Below are 12,172 nucleotides of genomic sequence, written 5' to 3'. Positions count from 1 at the left end.
ATTTATAGCACAGCTATCCTAATAACATTTGTAAATAAACATTCTACTTACTTTCAACAATTTCAAGTACAATATATCTTCTGACCTGCGTAAACAGAGAGCCGACCACGTGACTGTCGTCAAGAGAAGAGAGTGAGCGAAAGAAACGCACGTGGTTGAGAGCCATGGGCATTCTCTTTGTGCATTTGCTTTCTCCGGAAAATCCGGGGCCACCAGCTCTCAAGCGACGCCGGTGCCATCTGTCGCGATCGCGTGTCCGTTTCAAATCGACCAGTGTTCATTCGGTCCAGAAGTTAGTGAAGATCGCCTCCTCGTCATAACTACAATCGCTGTTGATAACGCCGGACGTTCGAGTGATTTGCTCCGCGGCATTCTATCGTGCATCAGTCGTGCGTGACTCAATTGTATCTGAGAATATCTTCGTAATTCGTGCTTCGAAGTGAGTGAAACTGCGAACCTTACTAAGTGATCGTGTTTTAGCAATCATAAGTGCATAGTTGATTAGTGGCATAGCTGTTCAACAGAGAACTGGTTCATAAGCGTGTCACTTTTACAGATTTAGGACGCCATCTTGAATCATGAACCTTACAGATAACGTGTGATACTAATCTAGACAGTTTAAATCGAATAAATCGTGAAAATCTTCAAATTTTGCTTTAAAATAAGAACATTTAAATCCAATCATGCGAACAGATTGGCTTATTCCAGTGCTTTCAATCGCGCACTTTGCAATATTTAGCGCTGCTAGCAGTAACACAACTGATAATGATGAACTATGGACGCTTCTGCTCAATGGAAAGCTCAACCAGATCATAACAGAACAGTCACCGGAGGTCACGCCGACGGAGGCAGCAGTTACTCATTCAGAAGTGGCCATTAACGGCAATATCAATTACGTCGAGAGTGATAAGGATGCAGATGACAGCGAACAGCTGTTCCACGCGGGTGACTTGAGCGAAGCGCTAGACGTGGGGATGATCACGGAGGCTGACGCAGATAACGTTACGATGCCCGAGTTGTTTAGTAGTGATTGGGAAAGCTCCATTGAGACAATTCGGAAAACCGACGACAACGCTACCATAGACGGTAGCGGTGAATTGTTTGATGATAGCGAAGGAATGCAGGCTGACGGCACAAAGATAGATGATGAATTAATTGATGTTTTGCTGAGGAAGCCGGCGTCACGTGAGATCTTAGGGTTGCTTGGTCTGCTAAAAGAGAGAAACGAGACGGAGGAAATGAAATCGAAGGTTATGCAAGTACTACGGCCAATGTCTGAACGCTTATCTATCGGATTGCCTAGTATTTTGGAGGAGACGACAACAACGGCTGCTACACCAGCTGAAGAAGTTGTAGTCGTAGACCCACTTGAAGCGGAATCACTGGTGTCAGATGGGGTACAGAGTCCAACTATAAGCAATATTCTTATTCCGAACCTAGAGAAGTCTGTTCCCACCATTCGTCGGGGTTACGAGGCGCCTACTGTAGGTCAGCGTAGTTTGGTTATAGTTTTCGATGCAACCGGTTCCATGTTGGATGATCTGAAGCAACTAAGAGAAGGTGCAAAACTGATTATCGACGAAATCACTCAGCTGAAGAACAATCCAATCTACAACTACGTATTTGTTCCATTTCGCGACCCACAAGTAGGTCCCCGCTTGGTAACTCGTAACAAAAACGAGCTCCTGCAGTCCCTAGAAAATTTACAAATCTATGGTGGTGGTGATTGCCCAGAAGCTGCGCTTGGTGCCATATATGATGCCATTGAAGCTGCACTACCGCATTCTTTCGTTTACGTATTTACTGATGCCACGGCCAAAGACTTCAAGCTTGATCAACGAGTCCTCCGATTGGTTCAGCAGAAACAGACACCAATCACATTTCTGTTGACTGGGTTTTGCGATGGTAAAGATACCCCAGGCCACAAAGTTATGAATGACATTGCAGCCGCTAGCAATGGCCAAGTGTATGATCTAAAGAAAGATCAGATCGAGCATGTGTTGCTTGGCATTAAAGAAATGATGAGCATCGATCATGTTCCCCTCAAATCAGTGGACTCTAATACATCCGAGACTCACGATATTGATCTAAGTGTCGATAGCACCTTGAAAGAGTTTAGTGTGAGTGTAGCCGGTCACCGTCCAAAAATCGAAATCATCGATCCTCGTCACACTCCCTACAATAATACCAGATCTGTGCTAGACCTCGAGAACATCAAGGTTGTGAATGTAGCCGAACCATTACCCGGAAAATGGAACATTAAAGCTGGATCTACTTCGTCTCATTCCGTCCGTCTATCTGGAAACAGTGAGCTAAAATTCAATTTCGGCTTCTCCGGAACAAAACCAATCTCCATGGACAAACTCTCCCGTCAACCAATTCTCAATTCCGAAACAATTCTCACCATTCAACCATCGCAGCCGGATTTAGTGCACAGCCTTTCACATGTTACCATTGCTTCGCACGATCCTGACAAATCCGACGGTGCGTCTTTCAAGTTCAAACTGCCCCTAAACAAAACAGCCCTCAACGATACAACACCGATTTTTATGACCCCGAAATTCCAAGCGCCCAGGCAACGCTTCAAGGTGTCCGTATCTGGGAACGATGTCAACGGAAATCCTCTGGATAGGCTGATCTCCACCGCGATTCAATCCAGTGGTTTAAGTGCTCCAGATCTCTCCTTGGACCTCACCGACATCGATCTTCTGGAAGGTGATGACTTCGCAATTAACTGTCGTGCTGAATCTTTGGTACCCATGTTGATGCAATGGAAGAAGTTCAACCGAGTACTGGTGGAACAACCTTTCGAGTAAGTATTAACAGTTGTGTTGAACAATTGATGTCTAATTATTCTTCGTGATCTAAAACACCAGCGACACCAACACCCTTCTATTGCGGTTCACGAACGTGACGACGAAGCATTCGGGTCGGTATGCTTGCCGAGCGATGAACAGCGTTGGCGAGCAGGAAATATTGGCCACCGTTAGGGTACATGTCCGGCCGGAACCCGAACTCGGTGTCTATCCTAAAGATATTGTAGCTTACGAATCCGAAAGGCTGATTGCTCTCCGCTGCATTACGAAGCACGTTGATCCCAAGGCGCAGATCGTTTGGAGCCATAATGGTAAACAGATAAATCATACTCTAGGACAGGAGTACCTGGAACTTCATAACATATCGACTGCTGACGATGGGACTTACGAATGCCGGGTTGAGAGCGACGGCAGAATTCTACGAGACTCGACGCAACTCAGTGTGGAATACGCTCCGCAGGCCCCAAGAACTCTGAAGGACACCGTTTCTGCAGCGTACGGACAACCTCTTAGCCTTGGGTGTGGACTGAAAGGAAATCCAAACCCTTCGATTTCGTGGAGCTATCATTCGTTGGATAAATCGGAAGAGCAGCGATTGACGGAAACCGGAACTAGCCTGACGATAGCGAAAGTAGTTCCCGAGGTCGAAGGATTCTATATTTGCGAAGGTAGAAACCGTCATGGAACTGCTAAACGAACGATACTGGTGCAAGGTGAAGCAAATGGTGAGTTTGTGTAGAAGTTCGGTTCTCGGCTAATAATAACAAGTGTTCCATTGCAGAAGCACCAAAGATCACCAAGCCAACGGAAAAGGTCGTCTACGTCGAGCCCGGATCGCGTGTGACATTAAACTGTTCTTGCGATTTGTGCCAACCATTGCGTGAATATATCTGGACCAGTGCGAAGTTAACGTTTGAAAGCAATCCGTATGATGTGCAAGGTAATGCCCGGGTGAACTTGAACATTGATCAGACCCGTAATGCAGTTCAGTACCAGCTGACGATCGATAACTTCGGTCCGGCGGATCAAGGAAGCTACAGTTGTATTCTTTCGAATGCGCATGGCGCAGACAGTTTTGTAATGCAAGCCAGGTTGATGATAGTTCCTCAAGTTGACGGTGTATTGATCGATGACGAACTACATGGTACTGAATTTCTGGGGTTGAAGGACTCCGTGGAACAACTGACGTGCGATACAAGTGGTTTGCCAGAACCATCGATTCGGTGGACGTTCAATAAGCAATCGTTGAACCATGACGACCGTTTCAAGTTACTAAACGACAACAAAACAGTTTACTTAGTTGAGCATTTCAGCGAGAGTTATTCAGGTCATTATGAATGTACCGCTACGAACCCTATTGGGACTTCTACTGGAGAGGTCTTTCTACGGTATGGAAGTATCCCAGAGTTCGTAACCGTTCCGACGGACAACATCTTAGCTGAAGCTGGTCAGCCTCTCTGGTTAGACTGCCAAGCAGATGGTGTCCCTGAGCCGGAAATCAAGTGGTATTTCAATGACCAACTTCTGGAGAAAGTTCAACCCTTTAATATGACGCTGCACGATTCCGGTATATACGAATGTAGAGCGACCAATAAGTATGGATTTACGTCGGCAAGTTCAACGGTTATCGTTTACGGTAAACCAGAACTCGTGTTTCTCTCAGCTGACGATGAAGTGATTTCTGTTTCCAGGGATGAAAATATAACTTTGCCTTGTGCTGCTACAGGATTTCCCGAGGTAAAAGTTTGCAATTGTACATAAATAAATCAATTGTTATTGATACATGATAATGATTTTTTAGCCCTACATCAGTTGGACATTTGACGGAGAACATTTGGATGAGTTAATAAACTTTGAACCGATCGGTACCGGCCTTCAGATCTTCAATATATCATCGAAGAATCAAGGTTCATACGTTTGTAATGCCGAGAACTCCCAAGGCCGCGTCCAGAAAGTGTATTACGTTGTTGTAAAAGGTTTGTTTATCCCATGTTGTTTAATTTTAAATCGATTACCGTACATGTTCTTCTAGAATCCCCAAGCATTACATCTGACATTCCGGATCACATAGAGATATTGCCCGAGCAGGAAGTTCATCTTAATTGCACAGGAACAGGAAATCCTATTCCGCGGACTTTCTGGACTAAGAACAACGTCAACTTACCAGAGACAACAGCCCTGAAGATACTTCACAGCAGTAATGCATCAGGAACCTATACTTGCACTCTAGAGAACGAAGAAGGATCAGATTCCCGTTCAACAGAAGTAACTGTTCTAAATCCACCAATAAAGACAGACAACGCATCATCTGTTGATTCGTCGATAGATGGTAAACTGAACAACCCGCTGACCCTGGTCTGCCCATTCAATAATTATGAAAGTCTCCTGTGGCAATTGAACCATCGCAATCTGGATACCTACTTCGACCTGTCGGATGTTCGTTTGTTTCAGAATATTCTTCAAATCGATAAACTCCGGCAAGATCACGAGGGAACGTACACTTGCTTCGTGGAGAATCAAGCCGGGCGAAACAATCACTCCTTCATAGTGGGCATCCTGTCTCCACCAGTTATCTATTCACCAGATGACGAAATCAGCGAAGATATTGATGACTTGGATGATAGCGACGAAGACTCCGGAATTGACGCTGAAGTTAGTCTTCTCAGTGGGGAACAACTTCGTCTGATATGCCACGCAAGTGGATCACCTCGACCATCGATATCGTGGACCAAGGACGACAACGTCATCATCAACGGAAACGAACTGACCATCGACAACGTAGACACGCATCATAACGGCGTGTACACTTGCATAGCCGAGAACGATCTGGGAAGTGCGCGGAAGGTCTATCGTCTGGATGTAATGAATTCGCCCAGACATTGGGGAGAGGCAAGCAGTCACATTGAAGTGTTCAAGGATGAAGACCTACAACTCGAATGCTCAATGGAAGCAAATCCTCCTGCCCATTTCCGATGGACGAAAGATGAGTATGTATAACTATAGTTATTACTGGCGAAGTTAGGCTGGGGCACGATGGAGCACGTGACCGAACAAATCGAACATTTTACTGAAATTTAATTATATACTGTAAAGTGCCCAATAGTGGACCCCGAACCAATAGTGAACCCTCCAAAAGGGGGCTTCCGAGCCTCACGAAAGAGGGTCTTTCCAACCTCTTGAAATGAGGCTTTGGGCATCTTGAAATGACATTTCTGAGCCTTTTGAAAGTAAGCCTCCTCAGCTTCTCTAAGGAAGAATTCCGAGCCCCTTCTAAAGGTGGTTTCCGAGCTTGATGAAAGGGGTCTTTCGAGCCTCTTGAAAGAAGGCATTAACCATCTTAGAATGACTTTGCTGAGCCTTTTGAAAATAGGCTTCCAAGCTTCTTGAACGAAGAATTCCGAGCCCCTCGATTGGGTTTCCGAGCCACTTGAAAGTGGGCTTCCGAGCGTCTTGAAAGGGGGTTTCCAGGTCTTTTGAAAGAGGGCTTCAAACCCTCTGGAAAAGAGGGCTTGTGACCCTCTTAAAAAAGGGGCATCTGAACCTCTTGAATGAGGGCTTCCTATCTGTTTTGAAAGAGGACTTCCGAAAAAAGGCTTCCGAACCTCTTCAAAGGGGGCTGACTGAAAGTAGAATTCCGAGCCCCTGGAAGCCTCATTTCAAGAGGCCTGAGAGCCTCCTTTCAAGAGGCCTGGAAGCCTCCTTTCAAGAGGCCTGGAAGCCTCCTTTCAAGAGGCCTGGAAGCCTCCTTTCAAGAGGCCTGGAAGCCTCCTTTCAAGAAGCCTGGAAGCCTCCTTTCAAGAGGCCTGGAAGCCTCATTTGAAGAGGCCTGGAAGCCTCCATTCAAGAGGCCTGGAAGCCTCCATTCAAGAGGCCTGGAAGCCTCCTTTCAAGAGGCCTGGAAGCCTCCTTTCAAGAGGCCTGGAAGCCTCCTTTCAAGAGGCCTGGAAGCCTCCTTTCAAGAGGCCTGGAAGCCTCCTTTAAGAGGCCTGGAAGCCTCCTTTCAAGAGGCCTGGAAGCCGCCTTTCAAGAGGCCTGGAAGCCTCCTTTCAAGAGGCCTGGAAGCCTCTTTTCAAGAGGCCTGGAAGCCTCCTTTCAAGAGGCCTGGAAGCCTCCTTTAAAGAAGCCTGGAAGCTTCCTTTCAAGAGGCCTGAAAGCCTCCTTTCAAGAGGCCTGGAAACCTCCTTTCAAGAGTCCTGAAAGCCTCCTTTCAAGAGGCCTGGAAGCCTCCTTTCAAGAGGCCTGGAAGCCTCCTTCAAGAGGCCTGGAAGCCTCCTTTCAAGAGGCCTGGAAGCCTCCTTTCAAGAGGCCTGGAAGCCTCCTTTCAAGGGGCCGGGAAGCCTCCTTTCAAGAGGCCTGGAAGCCTCCTTTCAAGAGGCCTGGAAGCCTCCTTTCAAGAGGCCTGGAAGCCTCCTTTCAAGAGGCCTGGAAGCCTCCTTTCAAGCGGCCGGGAAGCCTCCTTTCCCGAGGCCTGGAAGCCTCCTTTCAAGAGGCCTGGAAGCCTCCTTTCAAGAGGCCTGGAAGCCTCCTTTCAAGAGGCCTGGAAGCCTCCTTTCAAGAGGCCTGAAAGCCTCCTTTCAAGAGGCCTGGAAGCCTCCTTTCAAGAGGCCTGAAAGCCTCCTTTCAAGAGACCTGGAAGCCTCCTTTCAAGAGACCTGGAAGCCTCCTTTCAAGAGGCCTGGAAGCCTCCTTCCAAGAGGCCTGGATGCTGCCTTTCAAGAAGCCTGAAGGCCCCCTTCAAGAAGTCTTTTCAGTGACGATAAAATACAATTTAAATGTCGTTACATTTAAACTGCCTGATATTTTTTTTAAATCAATTTATCGATTGACACCTCCAATTAGAATTCTTACTTCTTCTTCTTCTTCTTATTGGCATTACATCCCCACACTGGGACAGAGCCGCCTCGCAGCTTAGTGTTCATTGAGCACTTCCACAGTTATTAACTGCGAGGTTTCTAAGCCAGGTTACCATTTTCGCATTCGTATATCATGAGGCTAACACGATGATACTTTTATGCCCAGGGAAGTCGAGACAATTTCCAATCCGAAAATTGTCTAGACCGGCACCGGGAATCGAACCCAGCCACCCTCAGCATGGTCTTGCTTTGTAACCGCACGTTTTACCGCACGGCTAAGGAGGCCCCAATTCTACTGACGCCGAATTATAAAAGAACCAATTATGCTAAAAATGTTGGTGCCCCACCTTTACCAGAACTCTGGCGCCGCCAGTTATAGTTATAGTTCGCAGTATACTAGGACAAAATTTCTGCTTGTTGATGTATAATTGCCCGTTTTCAGCATCATACTGGACGAATTCGAAGACGTGTTGGAGTTCATCGAAATTCAACCGCAAGATTCCGGTGTCTATTCTTGCGAGGCTGAAAACATTTTTGGGGCGGATGAAAAGAAGTTCCATGTCACCGTGTATCGTAAGTTGATAAACTCAGATAGGCAGATGGAGAATAATTTAAAATATTTTCAGAGCCCTCAGAGATCACATTCTTCCCGGAGAATCTGACGGTGACCTCAGATAATACTATTGAGCTTAACTGTGAAGCTGTTGGAAGCCCTTTACCAATCGTTAGCATTGTCCATAGAGGCGAAGTGTTAGCTACAACCTCTGATTTGGATTACGATACCCTCACCTTTGAGCATTCCTACAGGGTTAAGCCCAAATCTTACGCGGTTCAAACGCAGCAATTCATTGCTACAAAACTATCATCAACCGAAATACAATTCACTATAATCCAACCCAACGCCGCCATTAACAATGCCGGAAAGTATCATTGTTTAGCTCAAAACGCCGTTGGTCATGACGAAAAAGTCTCAAAAGTTGAAGTTCTTGTATCTCCTTATGTCCAACTGAGTAAGCTGAAGATCGGACCCAACCTCTCCCTTTTGGAAGGCTTGCCTTTATATCTCCACTGCCCGATTTCGGGTTATCCGAAGCCAACAATCACCTGGTATCGCAACGCCAAACCAATAAAATTCGATGGACAAATTTTGTTCATCGCCTCAACTACCCGCACCGATCAAGGCAACTACACATGTCTCAGCGAAAACTCCGTCGGAAAACAAGAACTCTCCTTTTCCGTAAGCATTCTAGTTCCACCGACCATGATCAACAGTGTAGTGCTCGGAGAAGACGAGGTAGCCGATCAAGCTAGACAAGAAGAGATCCACATCCTGAAGGGCGATAACGTAACTCTGGACTGTGCCAGTTTGGGTAATCCCAATCCAGAAATCTTCTGGACTAAAGTTGTTTACTTGGATGAGAAACTCAACGAACAGTTGTCCAACAAGGAAGCAGTTCTTGAACTGTATGACATCGATGCCACTTCTACGTATTCTTGCTACGTGAACAATACGGCCGGATCTACCGAAAAGCTGTTTCATATTGTTGTGCAATCTCCTCCGCGATTCCTCAACATCGAATACAATTCCAAGCCCGTTGTATCTGTCCATCATAGTCTGGATCTAAATTGCGAAGTGGTGGGTGCCCCGGAAGCGGAAGTCGTTTGGACTAAAGACGGCGTATTTGTGGATAGCCAACTCAAGGGTATCTTCCTGGCATCGAACGGGCAAATTCTGAGAATCTCAGGCGCGCAGTCAACCGATGCAGGTGAATACAAGTGCGTCGGTCGAAACTTGCATGGACAAATCAGTCGCGAATTTTTTGTTACTATTGACGGTAAGTGGTTCGCTGTCGTGAATTAAGATCTACCAGTTTATGTTTCAATTCAATACTGTTCCATTCCAGTTCCCGTCAGTTGGTCACCGTGGGCTGAGTGGAGCACTTGCAGTGCCACCTGTGGCAAAGGCACTCAGTTCAGGTCACGTATTTGCCTTCTTCCAAGTGGATCGCCGGCACATGGGAAACAATACAACTGTGTTGGTGAGAATGTTCAAGTTAAAAATTGCGAAATGCTGCCCTGCCCCATCAACGGAGGTTGGGGAGCGTGGAGTAAATGGAGCAACTGCTCATTGGATTGTGTCACCGAGTATACCGGAATGAAGTCGATTCGTTTCCGTAACCGGAAGTGTGACTCCCCTCCCCCATCACTGGGTGGAAAGCTCTGCGTCGGGGATGAATACGAAGAGGAAATGTGCAGTGCCAAGTTTTGTGCGATCAACGGTGAATGGACACCGTGGACAAACTGGACGCCCTGTAGTGAGACCTGCGGTTTCGGCCGAACTCTTCGTTGGCGAAGCTGCGCTAACCCAGCGCCACGCAATGGAGGTCTGCCTTGTCAAGGACCTGAGAGTGAGCTCAAAATTTGTAAGGAAAGTGAATGCATAGTCGACGGGGGCTGGTCCGAGTGGGGACCTTGGTCCAAATGCAGCAAATCTTGCGGAGCTGGCATTCGCAGTAGAGAAAGGTTTTGCACCAATCCAGAACCAAAAAATGGCGGCAAGCAATGCAAAGGGGATGTTTTTGAGGTTGAAAAATGTTCCGTCAAATCATGCCGCAATGATGCTCTTCTGAAAAACTATGCAAGCAAATCTGCGTATCAACGAAAGTACTCTCCTCTTTTGACTTATGAATCAAAGCATCCTGAAGGAGAGAACGAAGAATACGACGACGAAAGCAGCATCGAAGAGCCGCAAAAGTTCAAAGTCATTCCCAATTTTGCGTTCGCTGAAACGGCTCCTGTAGAATACGTTGACGCTCCAGTCGATTCGGATTTCGAAAATGAGCTCAATGGACACCACAAAATCACCGTGAGTCTGAAGAATACCGTGAACTTAACGCATGACACGACTGTTTATAGCCTGAATTTTGGCGGCTTAAGCAACCCCGTGCACATCAACTGTGCATCAGGGTTCGATTACGATCAAAGCCTACGTCAATGCATAGACGTGGATGAGTGTGAAATAGGTGACCACAAATGCACCTCAGTGGGACAATTCTGTGTCAATACTTACGGTGGCTATGAATGCGATTGTTCCGCTGGCTATCGCTTGTACGTGGACGTGTGCGTCGATATCAACGAGTGTCGAGAGAGCAATCACGATTGCTCGCACTTTTGTGAAAACAGCCAAGGCGGCTACAGCTGCTACTGTCCAGCCGGATTCGTACTGTCTAGCGATGATAGAACCTGCACGAGACGAAGAACTAGAGACAAACCAGAGTTCAGTGTAATGAACTACCAGATGATCTGCCCGGAAGGTTATCGACTGGAGGGTGGCAGATGCGTTGGTTAGATTCTAACGTACTTCAACATTATTCAAACTATTGTTAATATGTTTCGCGCTTTCTAGATGTGGACGAATGTCAGTTGAAAGAAGATGAATGCAGTGATGGGCAAGCTTGTCTGAACACGAATGGTTCTTACTTGTGTTTGCCGACCGGTTGTCCAGAGGAATACAATGAGGATGAACAACTTGGGTAAGCAACTGTGAAGTGCGTTAAGTATAATACCAGATTTTCATTCAATCAAGCCTTTGTTGCAGTCGATGCTACCAGGACTGTCTCTACGGGTCCAACCCTGATGTATGTAACGATGGAGCGCACATCCAGCAGACTCTTACGTATAAGGTCATTTCACTGAAGAAATATTCTTCGAAACAGCCAATCGCCGTGCTCTCGATTCCAGCCTACCAGCATGATTCGACGGAGGCATCGTTCAGTTTTCTAGAACGGACGTATGCGCATGTTTTCCGATTGGAGAAGACTCCACAATCGTCGGGAGCGATGTACCTGTATGGAAACAAAAAGTTCAGACGCGGTATGATCTACAAGCTAAAAGTGATTGCTCATGTGTTTGGGCTGGAATCGGGTGTCATGGATTACGCTCATAGGTTTATTGTTTTTGTATACTGTGTAGAGTGAAATTGGGATATTGCATTCACTAGTTTTTTTATAGTAATAGCAAATTTAGTACACAGGAAAAAAAGCATACAATCGACGTTTCCAATGAATGAGTCTATTCGAATAAAAGAAAATCCGTACAATACTTAAAAACAATTACTTAGTGCATTTACGTCTGCGGAATATGGGTTGAAGCAAGCTTGGCAGTCACATGACTACCGCTTTATCTTTATACGTAGGTCGCGGGTTCAATTCCAGGCTCGGTCGATTTTTCTTACTTTCATTTTCATTTTCATGATGCATACAGGGGTCGGAGTTGGAAGTGGGAGTAGGCATTGTATCGTCATTAGCCCTGCTGCTTTTGCATTTTGCGGGATACACGGGAGGTGTATCCTGCCTAAGGGAGTAGGATAAGAGAGAGGCAGTCTGCAAAGGGTCCGCAAATCGTCTTTCACCTGATCGATCCACCTTGCTCGCTGCGCTCCTCGCCTTCTTGTGCCCGTCGGATCGTTGTTGAAAACCATTTTCATCTTCACTGATTTCGATG

General features: G+C 46.4%; 1 protein-coding gene across 1 annotated transcript; it reads left to right on the top strand.

Moving 5' to 3' along the window:
* Window positions 1–284: 284 nt before the first annotated feature.
* On the top strand, window positions 285–11,757 carry LOC134226198 (hemicentin-1-like). The gene is made up of 10 exons (XM_062706811.1): window positions 285–2,812; window positions 2,877–3,541; window positions 3,598–4,553; window positions 4,618–4,792; window positions 4,849–5,803; window positions 8,112–8,242; window positions 8,296–9,504; window positions 9,574–11,013; window positions 11,076–11,202; window positions 11,268–11,757. The coding sequence occupies exons 1-10, from the start codon at window positions 684–686 to the stop codon at window positions 11,644–11,646; spliced, it is 8,166 nt and encodes a 2,721-aa protein (XP_062562795.1). The 5' UTR covers window positions 285–683; the 3' UTR covers window positions 11,647–11,757.
* Window positions 11,758–12,172: the final 415 nt, after the last annotated feature.

Source organism: Armigeres subalbatus, chromosome 3, assembly GCF_024139115.2.
Source record: "Armigeres subalbatus isolate Guangzhou_Male chromosome 3, GZ_Asu_2, whole genome shotgun sequence".
Classification (NCBI taxonomy): domain Eukaryota; kingdom Metazoa; phylum Arthropoda; class Insecta; order Diptera; family Culicidae; genus Armigeres; species Armigeres subalbatus.
The sequence above is the reverse complement of the archived record's forward strand: the minus strand, read 5'-3'. Positions and strand labels throughout refer to the sequence as shown.

Coding starts and splice junctions, on each gene's coding strand:
- LOC134226198 (XM_062706811.1), top strand. CDS start 684: ATGCGAACAGATTGGCTTATTCCAGTGCTTTCAATCGCGCACTTTGCA. Junction 4,793..4,848: donor GTATTACGTTGTTGTAAAAG/GTTTGTTTATCC, acceptor ATGTTCTTCTAG/AATCCCCAAGCATTACATCT. Junction 8,243..8,295: donor GTTCCATGTCACCGTGTATC/GTAAGTTGATAA, acceptor AAATATTTTCAG/AGCCCTCAGAGATCACATTC.